The sequence below is a fragment of the Salvelinus alpinus genome, chromosome 21, assembly GCF_045679555.1.
Source record: "Salvelinus alpinus chromosome 21, SLU_Salpinus.1, whole genome shotgun sequence".
In the NCBI taxonomy this organism is placed as follows: domain Eukaryota; kingdom Metazoa; phylum Chordata; class Actinopteri; order Salmoniformes; family Salmonidae; genus Salvelinus; species Salvelinus alpinus.
This window is the reverse complement of record NC_092106.1, coordinates 30,489,306-30,511,989: the sequence shown is the minus strand read 5'-3', so window position 1 is coordinate 30,511,989 and position 22,684 is coordinate 30,489,306. Positions and strand designations below refer to the sequence as shown.

At 44.2% G+C, this 22,684-nt stretch overlaps 1 protein-coding gene across 10 annotated transcripts in view; it reads left to right on the top strand.

Moving 5' to 3' along the window:
• Positions 1–2: 2 nt before the first annotated feature.
• Positions 3–22,684, top strand: part of LOC139548213 (eukaryotic translation initiation factor 4 gamma 1-like) — a 79,998-nt gene continuing 57,316 nt past the window's right edge. For 5 of the 10 annotated variants that reach the window (XM_071357735.1, XM_071357732.1, XM_071357734.1 and 2 more), the window contains exons 1-8: positions 2,174–2,310; positions 8,869–8,950; positions 9,045–9,162; positions 9,283–9,366; positions 11,805–11,837; positions 14,815–14,835; positions 15,199–15,375; positions 16,063–16,162. In XM_071357735.1, the coding sequence (XP_071213836.1) occupies positions 9,088–9,162; positions 9,283–9,366; positions 11,805–11,837; positions 14,815–14,835; positions 15,199–15,375; positions 16,063–16,162 (490 nt within the window). In that variant the 5' untranslated portion in view covers positions 2,174–2,310; positions 8,869–8,950; positions 9,045–9,087. Of the gene's footprint in view, positions 89–350; positions 435–2,173; positions 2,311–8,868; positions 8,951–9,044; positions 9,163–9,282; positions 9,367–11,804; positions 11,838–14,814; positions 14,836–15,198; positions 15,376–16,062; positions 16,163–22,684 lie in introns of those variants that run through there. The other 5 variants (XM_071357730.1, XM_071357731.1, XM_071357736.1 and 2 more) reach the window with 5 other exon arrangements.

Genomic DNA, 22,684 nt, shown 5'->3' with positions numbered 1-22,684 from the left:
CCCTGTCACATGACTGATTAAACCGGAATTTGGCTACCGGCTTCCGGGACCGCCCATTTCGTCCGACTGCGGACTGAAGGAGAGAAAGGTAAATGTTATGATTTCCATCTATACTCTTTGCTAATTCAGAATTGTGTGAGAAACAAATTGACAAACCGCATTCATCCGCGCTTTTAAAATTGAAATTAAACCCAGTAGATCGATATGGGGGCTCGAGCTGTGTCTCCACTCCCAGACTGTGATTTTTCCTCTGTTAGCCCAACCAACCCCCACCCCAAAAAGAGATAGGACACCCCTTCCTACGAGGTGATAAACATTAGCCTACGAAAGATAATTGACGAAGGCAGGAGATTGACAGACCGAATTAAAAACATCCATTTGAATCCCTTTATTAGCTAGCTAATACTATTCTAAACGTGTATAGCTAATTAATGGTAAGCAGTTTTCTACTATGCAGCTAACGCTAACGTTATGAGAAACTGTCACATAATTTGCTCGGTTTGTGGTGAATAACTGTTTGTTTTCGGTAGCAACTTTTATGACACATATGTTCTTTACTTTATTCTTGAGAAATGGACATTGAACCCAATCGTTCCTTACAAAAAAATATTGCAGTTTTGAACGTGCGGTAACTGAAGTCGACTGTTATTTTGGACGCAGCATACTGCATTCTGTGACTGCTATCTTGTTTCGTAAGGGTGGTAATGTTATAGTTGAAGTACCGGTAGTTAGTTGGTCGAGGAGGCATAATTTTGTCGCCTTCCCAGTCTGCACGTCTGTGTTGTAACTAGTTAACACTGTGGTTATGTGGTGCTTCCAAGACAACTGGGAATTCGGGGGAATAAACGAGGTGAAATGATAATCGACATTCAAAACGCTTTGTCCAGTCAGTCGTTTTTATCCCCGAATTTCCAGTTGTCTTCATTGCACTGAAGTCGGAGACTTCTTCGACTTCAAGACAACTGGAAATTCGGGGATAAAAACGACCGACTGGACACATCGTTTTGAATGTCGATTATCATTTGACCTCGTTTTTCCCCCCGAATTCCCAGCTGTTTTGAACGCGGCATATTTATTTGTACGTTTTATTTAACTAGGCAAGTCAGTTAAGAACAAATTCTTATTTACAATTAAGGCCTATCTGGGAACAGTGGGTTTACTGCCTTGTTCAGGGGCAGAGAGACAGATTTTTACCTTGTCAGCTCGGGGATTCGAACCAGCAACATTTCGGTTACTGGCCAAACGCTCTAACCACAAGGCTACCTGCCGCCCCACATATTTAACTGTGGCGTTTGTAATTTGACAGAGGGATATATTGTGGGATCTCCGTTTACTGAGAATACATATTGCTGATGCATGGACAATGTGGTAGGATCCACATTGGCAAGTTCGTTTATCCTTGGATCCCATGCGTAATGTTCAGAGGATGACACAGCATATCGAGGATGCTACCGTGCGGTTGAAATGGTACAGATGCTGATCAGTTTCCGGGTGGTAGTTGCCACAGAGACTGGTTACCATCTTTTCGGTATTTGGGAGACCCCTTGCTTGTTAGCTGAATGCTAAACTCAGTTTTCTTATATATCCACCTCGATGTAAGAACGGAGTTGAGCGTTCCTCAGCTACATGCTTGCTAGCCTGCATGTAATTATATGCAGATTGAGCATTGTCCGTTTATGGTTGCTATAAATGTTGGCAAATTTGAAAATCAAAACCGATAAGAGAATAGAGGAGTACAAGAAGCAGGCTGATGTGTGTGCGCATTGTGCCACACTTGCTGCGCGCGCTAAAGCCGGAGATCCACCCACGTGGTAACTCCAAAGTGGGTTTGGGGGAAAAATGGTTGCCACTAGTTAGCACAGCCTCAAAGTCAGAATTGGTTATATCGTAAAGAACTCTAAAATGTTTGCTTTTTGTTCTTAATTTAAGGTTAGGCATAATGTCGGGGCGGCAGATAGTCTAGTAGTTAGAGCATTGGACCAGTAACCGAAAGGTTGTTGAATCGAATCCCTGAGCTGACAGATTAAACATCTTTCGTTCTGTCCCTGAACAAGGCAGTTAACCCACTGTTCCTTAGTAGGCCGTCAATGTAAATAGGAATTTGTTCTTAACTGACTTGCCTAGTTAAATAAAATAAAACATGTTAGCAGTGTGGTTAGGGTAAATTGTAGAACTGGGCGGGGTTTATGACTTTGTGGCTGTGGTAACTAGTGACGACCGAAAAAGCTGTTGGAGCAACATGGCGCCGCACAGCAAAGCAATCCTACACGCCTTATCGTCTCACGTTACCGGAGCTTGTCAGAACTGAGGGTTTGAAAGTTATCCACTATCCGTAGACTGCATGCCTGTAGCTAGCAATATTACTGTGTGTATTGTGTGACAGTCGTCAGGTCTGCCTTGTTTGTTGTCCCGTGAATTTGTAGCTATGTATGTTTTGCGTGACTGAAAAATGACCGGTGTATGGCTTCTAATGCTAATGTAGCGTAGGGAATAATACATTTGGCATTAGCTCAAATGCTTTGTTTGACTGCTCAACTATTCAGTCCGCAGGGGTGTCTGGCAAGATGTCTTTCTGTTGTAGTAACATCTGCATTAGAGAAGCGATTACTGATATACGGCGATTACCGACACGTGAACTTGGCTGAGAACCTCGGCTCAAAATGGATGCCGCTTCAGAGCCAGCTCGTGAGCCTTGAGGAAGCAGGCGAGCCATGGTCCCAGATTTACCCCATTATTAATTAGTCCTCTACCAAATGCCTTTCTCTGAATAGCTTTGGCGCTCATATTGAATTAGTTATTGTAAATAATAACAATAGTGGTGGAATTGTGATGATGATCAATAACAAATGACTGATGTAGCTTGCCAAGTGTATGGTCATTGACTAGAACCTGTCTGGTCCTGGGTGAAAAGGGTTAGGAAGCCCTGGTGTAGGGAATGAGGTCACTCACCTGCAATGTTCTGAACGTTGTTGATCATACAAATCTACTTTACAGAGGACACTGTCATTCAATTCTGTCCAACAGATGTGAAGTTGTTCTTTATCACATTTCAATTTGAAATGCTCTCTGTGATGGGATCTGGCAGATGGGTAGTGATTGGAATGAGGTAATCTTAATTTTTTTTAGGGCATGACACACCACAATACTTTAGAAACAATTGGCCCCTGATGTCCCTCCGTAAGGCGTGTTATATTAAGCTATGGGTTACATATAAACATTATTTGGCAGTAGCTACGCGTGCAGTCTTGACAGGTGTCTTTTTCCTTCGTTTCCACCACAGAAATGCATTACTTTTTTGCCACTGCCATCGGCCCATTGACCTGGCTGGTACTGTTCAAAGAGTTACCTAGCTTTAGAGTTGAACAGACATTTCAGAGGTCATCACATCTAGTGTGTTTGTGCATGGCCATCCAGGCAGTACAGTGCTTTTAAGGCCGACTATTGGGTAGGCTAAGTTATATGTGAACAATGTCTGAGAATCAGAGGCTAGCAATTCAAACGTTACAAACATGACATGTAGATCTCACTGTTTAGTCATTCCCTTCAGCACTCTTGGGGTTTGAGACTGCGTAACAAACATTGTGTAAACTTCCCATGATACTACCATTCACACAGACTAACACCTAAAATGATCCATTAGTACATAGGTAAACACACCCACACACACCTTTTCTGCTTTGTTATGGCGACAGCCTGGGTCTTAGGCCTCTGTGCTCCCACCCACACTAGGTCATGGGGTACGGGTTGGGGTTATGCATCGGTCTCTGTTGCATTGGTGGTTGACCATGAACGTCCCCGCCCCACACATACACATTCATCCCCCTCTGCTGCCTGTCAGGCCAGCTGGATGACTGGAACTGGTGGGTGTGGTCTCGGCTGGGTTTCACACATCCCCCCTCCCTTCAACCCCTTCTCCCTTGGGCTATCCTGCCTGGTCAGTTCTGCACTGCAGCACTATTGCTGCGGGAGTAGGACACATACTGAGTTTATTTAGTATGCACACAGTTAATGCTGCTGGAATAGGAGGTGATTGAGATATATGGTCATGGCTGTTTGCTCATCAGGGAACTCAACTGAATCCTTCATGTATGTGAAGTGCTACCTCATCCTTCCAGAGGGAACAGTTTTAGGACTCAGCTATAGGGTGTGGGCCAAAACATAGGTCTCTTCCCCTCAGGGTGAATGAGTTTTTCATTAGCTGTCTTGCTGTCAGTTTGAGTGTGTCAGGGTAAGCACAGGGAGACCCTCCAAAAGGCTCTACACAGTCTACGCAAACCAAGGCGATGGAAGTCCGTTTGCATCACTCTACGTAGTTCTACGTACATTTGTGCGGCTGAATTTTTGGAACTTGACGCAAACTAACTCTTGTTGGCTTCTTTTGCGTAGACTGGAGAGACCTTTTTAGCTCCGGAGTGTCAACTCAGCACAAACTCACTTTCTGTCTCTGACCTTAACCAACTACGACCTCCTTTTTTAGAGACATTGCCATTTCCCTTCTAACTCCCCCACCAGTCTGAGGGTGTAGTAGTGCTAGTGGAAAATGTCTATTTCAACATTTCTTTAAGTTTGCTGTTCCACCTGTCCATTTGAAAGGTGCTGGGTTTATGTTTAGTGTGCTTTTCTTCTCTGTCTTATAGTCAGTGTTTGTTTTGGCTTCTTTCACCTGACAGAAGTGTAATTTCCCTTAGAAAACACTGACTCAGAATGACTCAGGGCTTTTCCCAACTGCTCTTTGTGTGTGGCTGAGACGGAGAGAGGGTGTGTGTCTACTGTTAATTCAAGAGTGAATGGCCGCTAGATGAAACCCAACATATTCTATCGGGACAATAGTAGTGATGGGGCGAAAAAAATCAATAGTTATATATTGCAATATTATTTTGGATGATATATCGATACTTTGACTCCAAGTATCGATTTGTAAAGCAATTAAATCCTAGATGGCTAAGACTATCAGGGGTTTTTATGCATAGAAAAGTCTTGGGTGGGCCTCATGTCTAAACAGTTACAAAATAGATAATAATAATCGTGTCCATGTGTATACGGAACGTATTCAGACCCCTTCATTTTCCCACATTTTGTTACGTTAGGCTTATTCAAAAATCTATTAAATAAAACATTTTCCTCATCAATCCACACACAATAACCCATAAAGGCAAAGCGAAAACCGATTTTGAGATTTTTGGGGGGATTATTTATATTTAAAAAAAAAAAAAACGGATACCTTATTTACGTAAGTATTCAGAGCCTTTGCTGAGACTGGAAATTGAGCTCCTGTTTCCATTAATCATCCATGATGTTTCTACAACTTGATTGGAGTCCACTTGTGGTAAATTCAGTTGATGGCACATGATTTGGAAAGGCAAACACCTGTCAAAATACGGTCCCACAGTTGGCAGTGCATGTCAGAGCAAAAACCAAGCCATGAGGTCGAAGGAGTTGTGCGTAGAGCTCCGAGACAGGATTGAGAGTCGAGGCACAGATCTGGGGAAGGGTACCAAAACATTTCTGCAGCATTGAAGGTCCTGAGGAACACAGTGGCCATCATTCTTAAATGGAAGAGGTTTGGAACCACCAAGACTTCCTAGAGCTGTCCAAACGGAGTAATCTGGGGAGAAGGGCCTTGGTCAGGGAGGTGACCAAGAACCCAATGGTCCCTCTGACAGGGTTCCTCTTTGGAGATGGGAGAACCTTCCAGAAGTACAACCATCTCTGCAGCACTCCACCAATCAGGCCTTTATGGTAGAGGGGCCAGACGGAAGCCACTTCTCAGTAAAAGGCACATGACAGCACGCTTGGAGTTTGCCAAAAGGCACCTAATGGACTGACAATGGGAAACAAGATTGAACTCTTTGGCCAGAATGCCAAGTGTCACGTCGGGAGGAAACCTGGCACCGTCCCTACGGTGAAGCATGGTGGTGGCATCATCAAGAAAACTATTTAATCAACTTTAGACTAAGGCTGTAGCGTAACAACGTGATAGTCAAGGAGTCTGAATACTTTCTGAAGGCACTGTGTACAGTACCAGTCAAGTTTGGACACACCTTCTCACCTACTCATTCATTCTACATTGTAGAATAATAGTGAATACATCAAAACAATTAAATAACACATGTAACCAGAAAAATGTTAAACAATTCAAAATATATTTTAGATTAGCCACCCCTTGCCTTGATGACAGCATTGCACACCCTTGGCATTCTCTCAACCAGCTTCATGAGGAATGCTTTTCCAATAGTCTTGAAGGACATCCCACATATGCTAAGCACTTGTTGGCTGCTTTTCCTTCACTCTGCGGTCCAACTCATCCCAAACCATCTCAATTGGGTTAAGGTCGGGTGATTGTGGAGGCCAGATCATCTGATGCAGCACTCCATCACTCTTCTTGGTCAAATAGCCCTTAAGCAGCCTGGAGGTGTTTCGGGTCATTGTCCTGTTGAAAAACAAACCTGTTTTTGCTCTGTCATTATGGCATATTGTGTGTAGATTGATGAGGAAAAAATAACAATTTAACACATTTTAGAATAAGGCTGTAATCTAACAATGTGGGGAAAGTACTTTCCGAAAGGCATTGGGTGTTGACATATAATTTTTCGAGATGGAAAAACTTTTCAGTGTGAACTTAAATGACTAAAACAAGATTTAAAGTATGTAGAAAAGATAATGGACCTATATAAACTCAGCAAAAAATGACACGTCCCTTTTTCAGGACCCTGTCTTTCAAAGATAATTCGTAAAAATCCAAATAACTTCAGATCTTCTTTGTAAAGGGTCTAAACACTGTTTCCCAAGCTTGTTCAATGAACTATAAACAATTAATGAATATGCACCTGTGGAACGGTCGTTAAGACACTAACAGCTTACAGACGGTAGACAATTAAGGTCCCAGTTATGAAAACTTAGGACACAAAAGAGGCCTTTCTACTGACTCTGAAAACACCAAGAGAAAGATGCCCAGGTCCCTGCTAATCTGCATGAACGTGCCTTAGGCATGCTGCAAGGTGGCATGAGGACTGCATATGTGGCCAGGGCAATAAACTGCAATGTCCGTACTGTGAGACGCCTAAGACCGCGCTACAGGGAGACAGGACGGACAGCTGATCGTCCTCGCAGTGGCAGACCATGTGTAACAACACCTGCACAGGATCGGTACGACCGAACATCACACCTGCGGGACAGGTACAGGATGGCAACAACAGCTGCCCGAGTTATACCAGGAACGCACAATCCCTCCATCAGTGCTCAGACAGTCCGCAATAGGCTGAGAGAGGCTGGACTGAGGGCTTGTTGGCCTGTTGTAAGGCAGGTCCTCACCAGACATCACCCCCGGCAACAACGTCGCCTATGGGCACAAACCCACCGTCACTGGACCAGACAGAACTGGCAAAAAGTGCTCTTCGCTGATGAGTCACGTTTTTTTCTCACCCGGGGTGTTGTCGGATTTGCATTTATCGTCGAAGGAATGAACGTTACAATGAGGCCTGTACTCTGGAGTGGGATCAATTTGGAGGTGGAGAGTCCGTCATGGTCTGGAGCGGTGTGTCACAGCATCATTGGACTGAGCTTGTTGTCATTGCAGGCAATCTCAACGCTGTGCGTTACAGGGAAGACATTCTCCTCCCTCATGTGGTACCCTTCCTGCAGGCACATCCTAACATGACCCTCCAGCATGACAATGCCACCAGCCATACTGCTCGTTCTGTGCGTGATTTCCTGCAAGACAGGAATGTCAGTGTTCTGCCATGGCCAGCGAAGAGCCCGGATCTCAATCCCATTGAGCACGTCTGGGACCTGTTGGATCGGAGGGTAAGGGCTAGGTTCATTCCCTCCAGAAATGTCCTGGAACTTGCAGGTGCCTTGGTGGAAGAGTGGGGTAACATCTCACAGCAAGAACTGGCAAATCTGGTGCAGTCCATGAGGAGGAGATGCACTACAGTACTTAACGCAGCTGGTGGCCACACCAGATACTGACTGTTACTTTTGATTTTGACTCCCACTTTGCTCATTATTCAATTTCTGTTAGTCACATGTCTGTGGAACTTGTTCAGCTCATGTTTCAGTTGTTGAATCTTGTTATGTTCATACAAATATTTACACCATGTGAAGTTTGCTGAAAATCAACACAGTTGACCGTGAGGGGACGTTTCTTTTTTTGCTGAGTTTATTATTTTAAGAACTAACAATCACCAAAATGAACCACATTCATTAGTATTTTTGTCGTGGCCTGGGGCCTCCATTAATTCTGTTATGTTTGCGTCACTCGGCTAGGGTAAGTCATGGCAAAATGTGTAGAATTGCAGGAAATTGGCTTTACAACGGCACATTTTTCTTTGACTTGTGGAAATGTGTAGAATTGTAGGAAATTAGGTTTGAAACGGCTATATTTTGTCACTGCGAACAACAGAAGGGCCTCAAATGTTCGGTTAGCGACCACTCCAATGGCCACGCTCACCACCTAAGCACCATTTCTGAACCAGAATAAACCCTGTCTAACTCTCATTGGCTGTACCTGTGCCAACTCCAGTATTTTTAATCATATAGCATGTTTTGTCTTTAAAATAGTGAGCCAACATGTTTTCAACACTTATTTTCATGACTGATCAAAACTCATTTTCTCATGCTCTCTTCGCTGTGCAGCAGACATATAGTGAGCAATAGGTATGTTTGGAACATCATCGCAATAAAATCGCAGTATTGAATCCCACTAACCTACATATAGAATTGTGAAATCGTATTGTGATGTCCCTGACAATTCCCAGCCCCTGACAATATGTATGTCTCCTGGGGAATAGAATTGTATCCCCTGTGTACCAAACCATTGTCTCTGTCATCTTAGTTATGAATCCAATCTGACCTCTCTCTCTCTGACAGGGCAATCAGAGGACAGACGACCACCACATTGGCACACCACCGAGCCTTGCTCCCGTTCCTGGGACTAAACACGGTTCAAAGTGTGAGTGCTGATCAACAAAGCCTTAATACCGTTCTCTCTCTCGCATAGTCTATCCCTGATTCTCTCTTCACCTCCTCCACCCTCTTCCTCTCAGATTTCTGTACAAGTCCGAGCGCGCCCATGCAGAACCACATGAAATGAATAAAGCACCACAGCCTATAACGGGACCCCCCTCTGCCACCCACCCTGCCCCCTCCCCCGGACTCCAACAGGTAATGAGAATCTACTGTTTGTTTTAATTGGGGCTTCAATCTTGTCTCATGGTTGTTTGTCCAATCAGCAACCATAGTGTTGATCACGGTCTCTCCCCTCCTTTCCTCTCCCTTTCACAGGCCACCTTCCCTCCTGGACAACCCCCCTCTGTTGTCTTTGCCACCCCTCCTCCACAAATGAACCCAGCACCACAGCACCGACAGGTACGCACTCCGTCACCCCACAGCTTCATTTAGTCCCTAGTCCAGTGTCTTAATCCGTTGGTAGGAATGTAGATCCTGCTTAGGGCTGTTGTGACCGTATATTACCGCCACAACGGCGGTCAAGAGTCATGAAGGCAGTCAAATTCCAAGTGACTGTTTAGTAATTAGGCTTCTCCAAGCTCTGACGCTCCTGATGGTCATTAGTAGCCTACCAAACTTGCTAACTGCATGGTACTCAGCGCTGTAACACTTCATGTTGCGCAACATTTCTATAGGCTGTGCAATTGCATGAGACAACAGAGTGATGGCCTCTATTAAAAATAGGAGGATCCTATCAGCTTTCAATAGGCTAGGCCTACCAAATGTATTCCTCAACTTTCCTAATATTAAGCACATGGCTTCTCTTTAAAACAGAAGTATAGCCTACCTGGCTGGCTTGAAAATGTACCACGGGAAAAGCCTCCTCCATTTGCTATTTAAGTGCATAGATTACTTGTATTTTTTCCCCCGCCCCTGTTTCGAGACGGGTGCATGACAATGGTACATTATAAATCAAAACACATTTAATATATATAATTTTGACTTTTTCGAACCACAGTCGCGCACCTCATGTAGCCTAGCCCATAGGCCTATATGTTTAATTAAGGTTTGTATCACAACTAAAGTGGCCAAATAACTTCTTAAAATTAAGCACATTAATCCTTCTTTACAAGTCGTGTAGAGCCTAATTGCCATAAATAAGCAGCGGTTGAGTTTCAAATGTAGTGAATTTTTTACCATAAACATGCACCTTTTTATAATAAAAGCATTACATACATAATCGCATTTGTGGTCACTTTTGATAATGGTGTTTTCCCTCTAATGGAACATTGCTGCGCTTATAATGTGAAGAAATAGCCTAATAGTTTATCAACATTTTAAGCTACGTTCTGAAAAGTTGTCCGCCTCATTGCGTAAAAAAAATATTTATTGACGCTAGGGGTTGTATTAATTTGGGATCTATCGCATACCACAACTGTCCCAGACTTATTTATTTCTCGCACAGAATAGAATAGGTCAACTTTTGTACTATGGGGGATATTAGATTGACATAAGACTAGTGCTTTTGCTGTTCGTTAGGCCTACTCATCTACTCATCTTGTTGGCTGACAAGAAGTAATACTGGACAGTTCTTCCAATATCTTTAATATGCACCTCGGAATTGCAGAAGGATGCGCGCAGTTGCGTCCCTGATGTGTCTGTCTCCGCTTGTAACCTGGGAGAAAGACCCGATCACGTGCTGGAGAGCCATGTGAGTGAGAGGTGCTTCGGAGCACGCAGTACTCGGGGAGAAGGGAATTATCATCATTATATTTAGCCCAAGGGCACAACGGCCACTAGCCGCAAAAGGCATCGATTTTTGCAGAGAGCATTACAGCCACACAAAGGGCATGCCGCCGGGAAATTCGATACATTATCAAGTGCTTGTCAAATTGTGAATGAGAGACTGATGAAGTGTGTACAGCCTGCACAAAAATAACAAAGCAGAGCTCATGCCTTTTCACGCGACCTTTTTTCAAATCATTAGTCACATCATGCAGCCTTACAATGTATTAATAATCTAAACATATATCCCAACGTTTGTAGAACTAAAGGTACATAAATAACTCTAAATTAAGCATATAGGAGTACCTATTTCTTTGTTAAACACTCAACACAGAATAGCCGCATGTGCTCACTCCCTCAAATCTTTTGGAGAAAATAGCCTTTCTATTTTATTCAGCTTTGTTCAATTGTATTCTTCATACTATATAATAATGCCACGGAATTCTAAGCAAATCTTGTCTGCTAAATGAACTAGTGTAGCCCACAGCCATATAGCATATCCAGATCAGGACTTAATATAAGGACAACTCAGAGTATGCTATTCTGTTCTTCTGAAATGGACTACATTTTCTTCGTATCATGTTTCTTTAGACCTGTCTTAAATACATATTGGATTTATTTTGAAGGTGTGGGCTATATTACATGGATTTATTAGACTTTTTACAAATTTAAATATTCCAAAGGTCTGCATCAGTGGCTTTGGAAGCTAGGAGATGCTAAATGTGTTTGTTAATTAACGGTCAACAATCACAGGCTGACGAAATGTCATGACAGCCATAATCGTGCTACGTGTAAACTTTCATTCTTTCCTCTTGATACCATTTCTTACTGTTTAGTGTTCAGTGAGTGTACGTTCCACACTCCAACCTGTCATTGTTACTGCTAGAAGGCAAAATCATTCTCTCAGATGAGACCTGTATTGTGTTCTGAATCCTCTTGTTGAGCCCTGCTCCATGCCTGCCTATCTCTCACTCTGTGTGTGTATCGAGGAGGGTTGTGTCTGCTGCTCTCCAGCTGGTGTCCTATGTGGGTTTAACCTCTGACCTGTGACCTGTCTTGCTCTCCTTTTCTAGTTTGCCCCCGGGCCCCGTGCTTTACACCAACAGGTACTAACAGCCTAACCAGGGACTTTGGTGGGATGGGTTGAAATAGGGGGCAGTGTAGAGTTCTCTCTATACTTGCATTTCCTGTCTTTCTAAACTGTTTTTGAGCACTGAATGTTGTAAAATCTACACATGTTTATTATGGTAGGCTAAGAGATTGAATCTGCTGTAGAATCCTATTCCAAAAGTATTCTGGGATATCTTGGCTCTGGGATCCCTCATTCATTGGGAACTTGTCATGTTCACACACACACCAGGATTTCCGTTAGCGGGTAATTATTGGCTTTTGTCCGGTTACATCTAATTATTTGTATTAAAAAAAAATAAGCGCATAAATTAAATCCAGGGCGGGAGAGAAAAATTATAAGTGCGAAATAATGCTTTTTAGGCTATTCATTGATGGAAATACCAGTCGATGGAAATACATTTGACTGGTCATGCTTATCGGTTTGTAGGCTAATTTGCATAATTTAGTGGAATTAAATTGGCCTGTGTGTACATTATATTCATTATGTATCTTATTTATTACACGCATACAAATACAGAGCCTTTGAGTAGAAAATCATCTGTCAAACAGCACAAGAGCTGCTGCTGCTGCGTTCCAAGTTGTTTTGAAGGCGGCATCAAACTGCAACATAAGGCAGACTTCATCAGCACGTCACACACCACTTTGCAATGAGCTGGAGGCAATGTGCTTTTAGAAGACATAGACATATACGTTTTAATACATACACTGAACAAAAATATAACATGAAACAATTTCAAAGATTTAATTGAGTTAGAGTTCATACAAGGAAATGAGTTAGGCCCTAATCTATGAATTTGGTCACAAATACCTTAACATTTAAACAATAAATAAAAGTATGGATGTGGATCAGAAAGCCAGTCACTATCTGGTATGGATCTCAACACAGTATCTCTGTGCATTTAAAATTGCCATCAATAAAATGCAATCGTGTAAGTTGTCCGTAACTTATGCCTGCCCATACCGTAACCCCACCGCCACCATGTTCACAACATTGACATCAGCAAACCGCTTGCCCATCCGACGCCATACACGCTGCCTGCCATCTGCCCAGTACAGTTGAAACCGTGATTTATCCGTGAAGAGCACACTTCTCTAGCGTGCCAGTGGCCATTGAAGGTGAGCATTTGCCCACTGAAGTCAATTACGTCGCCGAACTGCAGTCAGGTCAAGACCCTGGTGAGGACGACAAGTACGCAGATGAGCTTCCCTGAGATGGTTTCTGACAGTTTGTGCAGAAATTCTTCGGTTTGCTCAAACCCACAGTTTCATCAGCTGTCCGGGTGGCTTATCTTAGACGATCCCGCAGATGAAGAAGCCAGACGTGGAGATGCTGGGCTGGCATGGTTACATGTGGTCTGCGGTTGTGAGGCCGGTTGGACATAATTTCTCTAAAACGACATTGGTTGCGACTTATGGTAGAGAAATGAACATTCAATTCTCTGGCAACAGCTTTGGTGGACATTGCTGCAGCCAATTGCATGCTCCCTCAACTTGAGACATCTGTGGTATTGTTGTGTGACAACTGCACATGTTAGTGGCCTTTTATTGTCCCCAGCACAAGATGTACCTGTGTAATGATCATGCTGTTTAATTAGCTTCTTGATATTCCTCACCTGTCAGGTGGATGGATTATTTTGGTAAAGAAAAAATGCTCACTAACAGGGATCTAAACACATTCTTCACAACATTTGAGAATAAGCTTTTTGTGCGTATGGAACATTTCTGGGATATTTTTATTTCATCTCATGAAACATGGGACCACACTTTACATATTGCGTTTATATTTTTGTTCAGTACATTGAGGAATTTCTTACCTTGCTTCAAAGTAGCCTATTAGATCTCCTCTCTTTTAAAATGTTCATCTCTGTCACATGAAAGTGCTCGCATGTGCTGTGCGCTTTTGACAACTATGGTTTCTGGCTAATTCCCGACTGCATTGTTGCGCTTATAATGTGAAGAAATAATCTTTTATCAACGTTTTAAGCTAAAAGTTCTGATCTGTTGCGTCAGACTCATTGCTTTCTGTTTATGTTTTTATGTAGCCTAGGCCTGCTGGTTGTATGAGTCTGTTTGGAATAGGCTATTTCCTTCTCAACAAGCTGACCAATAAAATAAGTAGCGTAAACTTTTCTACTCTTGATTGACATAGACTAGTGATTTTGCTGTTTGTTACTCTTCTTGCTGGCTAAGGAAAAGTTAAATAGGAAAACAGTTATTCTAACATGTTCAAAGTGCACATCAGAATTCAGTAAGAAGGACCGTACATCGTTGCATTCTCCACTTGCATGTTCTGTTAATATGAATGACCATATACTAAATGTGATTTTTGTCATTCTGAGCACAGCACGCCCTAATCAGGTTATGCACCAAATGCATATTGGTCTGGTAAATAACATTTAAAAAGCCAAATGTCCGGCGCCACATTTTCCTAACGGAAACCCTGACACACACACACCGACTCAGTGTTCTATGTTAGCTTTGACATGGACACAGTTGCTCACACACCTGCATTTTTAAAGGACTATGGATGCATGCTGCTTGTTAATTCACTACTGTGGGGGTAGGTTCTCTGCTTTCTATCAACTGACTGCTGCTCTCTCCCCCCCCCCTCTCATTCTCTCTTCCCCCCCTCTCATTTTCTCTTCCCCCTCCTCTCATTCTCTCTTCCCCCTCCTCTCGTTCTCTCTCCCCCCTCTCATTCTCTCTCCCCCCTCTCATTCTCTCTCCCCCCTCTCATTCTCCCCCCCCCCTCTCTTTCTCCCCCCCCCCCCCTCTTTCTCTCTCCCCCCCTCTCTTTCTCTCTCTCTTTCTCTCTCTCCCCCTCTCTTTCTCTCTCTCCCCCCCTCTCTTTCTCTCTCTCCCCCCTCTCTCACTCTCCCCCTCTCTCTCTCCCCCTTCTCTCCCTTGCGTCCGTGTGCATTCACGTGGTGTCTGTGGGATGTGCTGCTGAAGGGAGGATTCAGGTCACTGCAGGTAACACTTCTCCTCTTCTTTTTCCAGAGGAGTCAGTCTGTCTGTAGTTGGCAGTGTTCGTGCCTGTGGTCCTGCCATCATTTTTTGGCTTTAGTTTTGCTTAAAGAGACGCATCAGAATGTAAATGAAGCAACACAGAACGTTCTAGTTTTATTCGGTTTTTAGCAGTTTGAATTCTGCCTTTATGAACAGGCTGTTAGTGTCAGAACAGACTGTTAAAATTGTTGTAGTATAAACTGCCATAAGGAATGGCAAGGGGAAATATAATAGCCCTCATTTAACGTTTTAATTGTTGAATGTTCTTTACAAAAGAGGACTTTTCCATAACTTGTTCCTCTCTCCTCCTCTCCTACCTCTCTCCAGCCGTACTACAGCCGGCCCAGTCTGCCCAGCAATGCCCCCCGGGTGCCCCCCAGCAGCACGCCAAGGCCTGTGGCGCCCACACACGTCTACCAGCCGGGCCAACAGATGATGATGATCCCCTCACAGCAGATCCCCTTCCCCAACCAACAGGGCCCCGCCTACTTCATACCCGGACAGGTAACTTCACCCCGCCCCTTCCACCAGGGTGCTCCATCTATACTAGGGGCCACTGTCATTCTCTTTACTCAGACATTCACTATACCTTTTGGGACTGTTCCTTTGCACCAGGCAAGCTCAATCAAACGCAGCTATGGTATTTGGAAAGAAAGGAAATGCTTTTTGAAACCAGGTCTGGTAGCAACTAGCAAGGCAGTCCCCCTCCCCGTCTGTGAGGGAGGCCCCACATGGAGTGGTCTGGTGACCCTGGCTCAGGGACAGATTCTGCTGAGTCTGGCCTCCGCTCTATGGAGCCAGTGCTGGGAAAAATGCCCCTCTCCCCTTCCCCAGGCGATCAGCTGACCCTCCAGTCCCTTCCTGATTGTGCAGTGCTTTAAAGCACCACAGAGAAAGAGAGACGGATGGCTGTTACTGTGTGTTAGAGGGAGGTGGAGGGGTGCAAGTTAAACCTTCAGAGAGGTTTTCCTGCCTTGCCTGTGTGTGGGACAAAGAAAGGTATAGGTATCTGTGTGTTGAATGAGTTAGATCAAATACTAGTTGGCAGGCTGTCTTAGCACCTTTTCCATCCTACTCATTGTTTTGAAGTTGAATTTTAGCTTGCCTTTAATACTCTGGGCTTGGGGAACATTCTACAATGTACCTTTTTAGATAATATCTAAACCATTCTGTCATGTCTCTCTCCCTCAGTACCGGTCAACGTACGTGGCCACCCCTCAGCAGTACCCGGTCCCACCGGGCAATCCAGGCTTCTACCCAGGCACCAGCCCAGCTGAATATGGCACATATGGTAAGAGGCTCTGTTGGGGCCTTGCCTGCCGATACCCACCTTTACCCAAAACCACAGGCCTCAGCTTAACACTGCTCTCTCCTGGACACACTGAAAACAGGGATGTCAATTCCTAAGATTAATTTAAATGTATTTTCAACAGAATTTCAATTGACTAAATTCAAGTGAAATTTATTTCAACCCTGACACACAGGTCAAATTCCAAACCTGTTACTTATTTCGGCACAAATAAGTAATTCCCAACAGTGTTGTCTGTTCCAAATTCCTTAACTTCCCTGTTCATTTTATCTAGTAACGAAGGCCTCTGGGCTGGTGATGCAGAGTATGACTGCCCTCTAGTGGTATGTGTTTGCCAGTACAGGGGCTATAGAAAGCTCACTGGTTGTCCTGAAAACAAGCTTGGTGACCCTGCTCACAAGTCTGTGTGCTATGTAGTGGCTTAGTCTGTCTGCACAGTTGAACATTGACCAGCCATGGGCAGAGCAGTCCGTATGTGGAGTCTACTTTAGAAATGTTAAGTCTTGACATGCATTACTCCAACATGGTATACAAGAGAGAGGGGGGAGTTGATGTGTGGTTGCTTGTGTGTGTGTGGATATATTTCTGCATATCAATATTTCTGTGTGTGTACTTTGTATAGATCTGGTCAGATGTCATTGTAGAGCTGTTTTTCGACTGCAGACTAGAAATCTTTCTTCCTTCTGAGCTAGAACATTTAGAGGAGTGAGCACATTTTCTGAATTTTTCCCTCGTGCTGCCAGTCTAATAGATTTAGCTTGTGTGCTCATGTTAGTCACGTGCTCGCTCAATGACTCACAAAGGTACTGACTCATGTTCTCTCACACCTGGCTAACACATGCACTGTCACACACATGCACCAGTCTCACACTGACATTGACTCCCTTTTTGTTTGGGCCTCTGCAACCATGGACAGACAGATAAACGTGCACAGAGCCTCTGCCTGTATGCGTGTGTGTTTTGAGACCGCAGTGCAAAGTTTGGGGGCAGGAATGTATTTGAGTCTGCTCCAGTAGGCTTCTGGCTGAGACCAAGACCAGGAGGAAGGGAAGTGAGTGTGACCTCAGGCTTAGCTCACTGGTGCTTCTTCCAGTTTTGGCAGCAAATACTAGTCTTGAGGCTGGTGCTCTGGAGGTGTGTGAAACTCAAATACCTCCCCCTCAGTGCCTCACAGATTTGCCTTGCTTCCATTATGCCCCCTAGCTCCTTCTCCCATTCGCTGTTTTAAAATACCTGAAAGGACTGGATATGTGTAAGCAGTATGGTGATGGCTCCGCCGGCCTAGCTCTTCAGTAGGCAAAGTGGAACTTCCGCTCGTCTGTTTTCACCTACACAGTCCTTTGAGATTTTCACACCTGAGGGAGTACATGTTAGCTGGTGACAGATTGACATTGAAAGGGGCCTATGTAGTGCGTTAGTGATCATTCCAGAAATGCCTCTTCATTTCATCCCCTCAAGCCCACACACTAGATTTGACATGCCCAGTTTATCAAAAACAATTTTATGTCACATGCACCGAGTACAACAGAATTCACCTTACCGTGAAATGCTTACTTACAAGCCCTTAAACAACAGTGCAGTTCAAGAAATGGTTAGAAAAATATTTATTAAATAAACAAAAAAATACTTTAACACAATAACAATAACGAGGCTATATACAGGGGTACCGGTACCAAGTCATGGTGCTGGGGTGCAGGTTAGTCGAGGTAATTTGTACAGTTAAAGTCGGAAGTTTACATACACTTAGGTTGGAGTCATTAAAACTCGTTTTTCAACCACTCCACAAATTTCTTGTTAACAAACTATAGTTTTGGCAAGTCGGTTAGGACATCTACTTTGTGCATGACACGTAATTTTTACAACAATTGTTTAGACAGATTATTTAACTTATACTTCACTGTATCACAATTCCAGTGGGTCAGAAGTTTACATACACTAAGTTGACTGTGCATTTAAACAGCTTGGAAAATTCCAGAAAATGATGTCATGGCTTTAGAAGCTTCTGATAGGATAATTGACATAATTTGAGTCAATTGGAGGTGTACCTGTGGATGTATTTCAAGGCCTACCTTCAAACTCAGTGCCTCTTTGCTTGACATAATGGGAAAATCAAAAGAAATCAGCCAAGACCTCAGAAAAAAAATGGTATACCTCCACAAGTCTGGTTCATCCTTGGGAGCAATTTCCAAACGCCTGAAGGTACCACGTTCATCTATACAAACCATAGTACGCAACTATAAACACCATGGGACCACGCAGCCGCCATACTGCTCAGGAAGGAGACGCGTTCTGTCTCCTAGAGATGAACGTACTTTGGTGCGAAAAGTGCAGATCAATCCCAGAACAACAGCAAAAGGACCATGTGAAGATGCTGGAGGAAACGGGTACAAAGGTATCTATATCCACAGTAAAACGAGTCCTATATCGACAACCTGAAAGGCCGCTCAGCAAATCAAATTGTATTTGTCACATGCAGATGTTAATGCGAGTGTAGCGAAGTGCTTCTAGTTCCGACCATGCAGTCATATCTAACAAGTAATCTAACCTAACAATTTCACAACAACTACCTTATACACACAAGTGTAAAGGAATGAATAAGAATATGTACATAAAAATATATGAATGAGCAATGGCCGAATGGCATAGGCAAGATGCAGTAGATGGTATAGAGTACACTATATACATATGAGATGAGTAATGTAGGGTATGTAAACATTATATAAAGTGGCATTGTTTAAAGTGGCTAGTGATACATTTATTACATACATTTTTCATTATTAAAGTGGCTAGAGATGAGTCAGTATTTTGGCAGCAGCCACTCAATGTTAGTGATGGCTGTTTAACAGTCTGATGGCCTTGAGATAGAAGCTGTTTTTCAGTCTCTCGGTCCCCGCTTTGATGCACCTGTACTGACCTCGCCTTCTGGATGTTAGTGGGGTGAACAGGCAGTGGCTCGGTGGTTGTTGTCTTTGATGATCTTTTTGGCCGTCCTGTGACATCGGGTGGTGTAGGTGTCCTGGAGGGCAGGTAGTTTGCCACCGATGGTGATTTGTGCAGACCTCACTACCCTCTGGAGAGCCTTACGGTTGTGGGCGGAGCAGTTGCCGTACCAGGTGGTGATACAGCCCGACAGGATGCTCTCGATTGTGCATCTGTAAAAGTTTGAGTGCTTTTGGTGACCAGCCGAATTTCTTCAGCAGCCTTCTTCACCACGCTGTCTGTGTAGGTGGACCATTTCAGTTTGTCCGTGATGTGTACGCCGAGGAACTTCAAACTTTCCACCTTCTCCACTACTGTCCCGTCGATATGAATAGGGGGCTGCTCCCTCTGCTGTTTCCTGAAGTCTACGATCATCTCCTTTGTTTTGTTGACATTGAGTGTGAGGTTATTTTCCTGACACCACACTCCGAGGGCCCTCACCTCCCTGTAGACCGTCTCATCGTTGTTGATAATCAAGCCTACCACTGTAGTGTCGTCTGCCAACTTGATGATTGAATTGGAGGCGTGCATGACCACGCAGTCATGGGTGAACAGGGAGTACAGGAGAGGGCTGAGAACACACCCTTGTGGGGCGCCAGTGTTGAGGATGAGCGGGGTGGAGATGTTGTTACCTACCCTCAAAGTCCAGGACCCAGTTGCACAGGGCGGGGTCGAGACCCAGGGTCTCGAGCTTAATGACGGGTTTGTAGGGTACTATGGTGTTAAATGCTGAGCTGTAGTCGATGAACAGCATTCTTACATAGGTATTCCTCTTGTACAGATGGGTTAGGGCAGTGTGACTGCGATTGCGTAGTCTGTGTACCTTTTGGGTCGGTAAGCAAATTGGAGTGGGTCTAGGCTGTCAGGTAGGGTGGAGGTGATATGGTCCTTGACTAGTCAAAGCACTTCATGATGACGGAAGTGAGTGCTACGGGGCGATAGTCATTGAGCTCAGTTACCTTCGCTTTCTTGGGTACAGGATCATTGGTGGCACTCTTGAAGCATGTGGGAACAGCAGACTGGGATAAGGATTGATTGAATATGTCTGTAAACACACCAGCCAGCTGGTCTGCGCATGCTCTGAGGACGCGGCTGGTGATGCCGTCTGGGCCTTGCGAGGGTTAACACGTTTAAATGTTTTACTCACGTTGGCTGCAGTGAAGGAGAGCCCGCAGGTTTTGGTAGCGGGCCGTGTCAGTGGCACTGTGTTGTCCTCAAAGCGAGCAAAGAAGTTTAGTTTGTCTGGGAGCAAGACATTGTTGTCAACGACGGGGCTGGTTTTCTTTTTGTAATCCGTGATTGACTGTAGACCCTGCCACATACCTCTCGTGTCTGAGCCGGTGAATTGCGACTACTTTATCTCTATACTGACGCTAAGCTTGTTTGCTTGCCTTGCGGAGGGAATAGCTACACTGTTTGTTTTCGGTCATGTTTCCGGTCACCTCGCCCTGATTTAAAAGCAGTGGTTCGCGCTTTCAGTTTTGCGCGAATGCTACCATCAATCCACGGTTTCTGGTTGGGGAATGTTTTAATAGACGCTGTGGGTACAACATCACCGATGCACTTGCTAATCAACTCGCTCATCGAATCAGCATATTCATCAATGTTATTGTCTGACGCTATGAGGAACATATCCCAGTCCACGTGATCGAAGCAATCTTGAAGCATGGAATCCGATTGTTCGGACCAGCGTTGAACAGAACTGAGCACGGGCGCTTCCTGTTTTAGTTTTTGTCTATAGGCTGGTAGCAACAAAATGGAGTCGTGGTCAGATTTGCCGAAAGGAGGGCGGGGGAGGGCTTTATATGCGTCGCAGAAGTTAGAATAACAATGATCCAGGGTTTTGCCAGCCCGGGTCGCGCATTCGATATGCTGATAGAATTTAGGGAGCCTTGTTTTCAGATTTACTTGTTAAAATCGCCATCTACAATAAATGCAGCCTCAGGATATGTGGTTTCCAGTTTACATAGAGTCAAATTAACTTCTTTCAGGGCCATCAATGTGTCTGATTGGGGCGGGATATACACGACCTTGATTATGATCGAAGAGAATTCTCTTGGTAGATAATGCGGTTGGCATTTGATTGTAAGGAATTCTAGGTCAGGTGAACAAAATAACTTGAGTTCCTGTATGTTGTTATGATCACACCACGTCTCGTTAATCATAAGGCATACCTTCTTCATACCGCCCTTCTTACCAGAGAGATGTTTGTTTCTGTCGGCGCGATGCGTGAAGAAGCCGGGTGGCTGTACCGACTCTGATGTATCCCAAGCGAACCATGTTTCCGTGAAACAAAGAACGTTACAATCTCTGATGTCTCTCTGGAAGGCAACCCTCGCTCGGATTTCGTCTACCCTCTTGTCAAGTGACTGGACATTGGCAAGTAGTATGCTCGGGAGCAGTGCGCGATGTGCCCGTCTACGGAGCCTGACCAGAAGACCGCTCCGTCTGCCCCTTCTGCAGTGCTGTTGTTTTGGGTCGCCGGCTGGGATCTGATCCATTATTCTGGGTGGTGGACCAAACAGAGGATCCGCTTCGGGAAAGTTGTATTCCTGGTCGTAATGTTGGTGAGTTGACGTTGCTCTTATATCCAATAGTTCCTCCCGACTGTATGTAATAAAACCTAATATTTCCTGGAGTAACAATGTAAGAAATTACACATAAAACAAAATACTGGATAGTTTCCTAGGAACGCGAAGCGAGGCGGCCATCTCTGTCGGCGCCGGAAGGAAGAAGCCACTGCTCCAAAACCGCCATAAAAAAAGACAGACTACGGTTTGCATTTGCAAATAGGGACTAAGATCGTACTTTTTTGGAGAAATGTCCTCTGGTCTGATGAAACTGTTTGGCCATAATGGCCATTGTTATGTTTGGAGGAAAAAGGGGAAAGCTTGCAAGCCGAAGAACACCATCCGAACTGTGAAACACGGGGGTGGCAGCATCATGTTGTGGGGGTGCTTTGCTGCAGGAGGGACTGATGCACTTCACAAAATAGATGGCATCATGAGGGAGGAAAATTATGTGGATATATTGAAGCAACATCTCAAGACATCAGTCAGGAAGTTAAAGCTTGGTCGCAAATGCGTCTTCCAAATGAACGATGACCCCAAGCATACTTCCAAAGTTGTGGCAAAATGGCTTAAGGACAACAAAGTCAAGGTATTGGAGTGGCCATCACAAAGCCCTGACCTCAATCCTGTAGAACACATGTGGGCAGAACTGAAAAAGCGTGTGCGAGTAAGGAGGCATACAAACCTGACTCAGTTACACCAGCTCTGTCAGGAGGAGTGTGCCAAAATGAACCCAACTTATTGTGGGAAGCTTTTGGAAGGCTACCCAAAACGTTTGACCCAAGTTAAACAATTTAAAGGCAATGCTACCAAATACTAATTGAGTGTATGTATACTTCTGACCCACTGGGAATGTGATGAAATAAATAAAAGCTGAAATAAATCATTCTCTCTGCTATTATTCTGACATTTCACATTCTTAAAATAAAGTGGTGATCCTAACTGACCTAATACA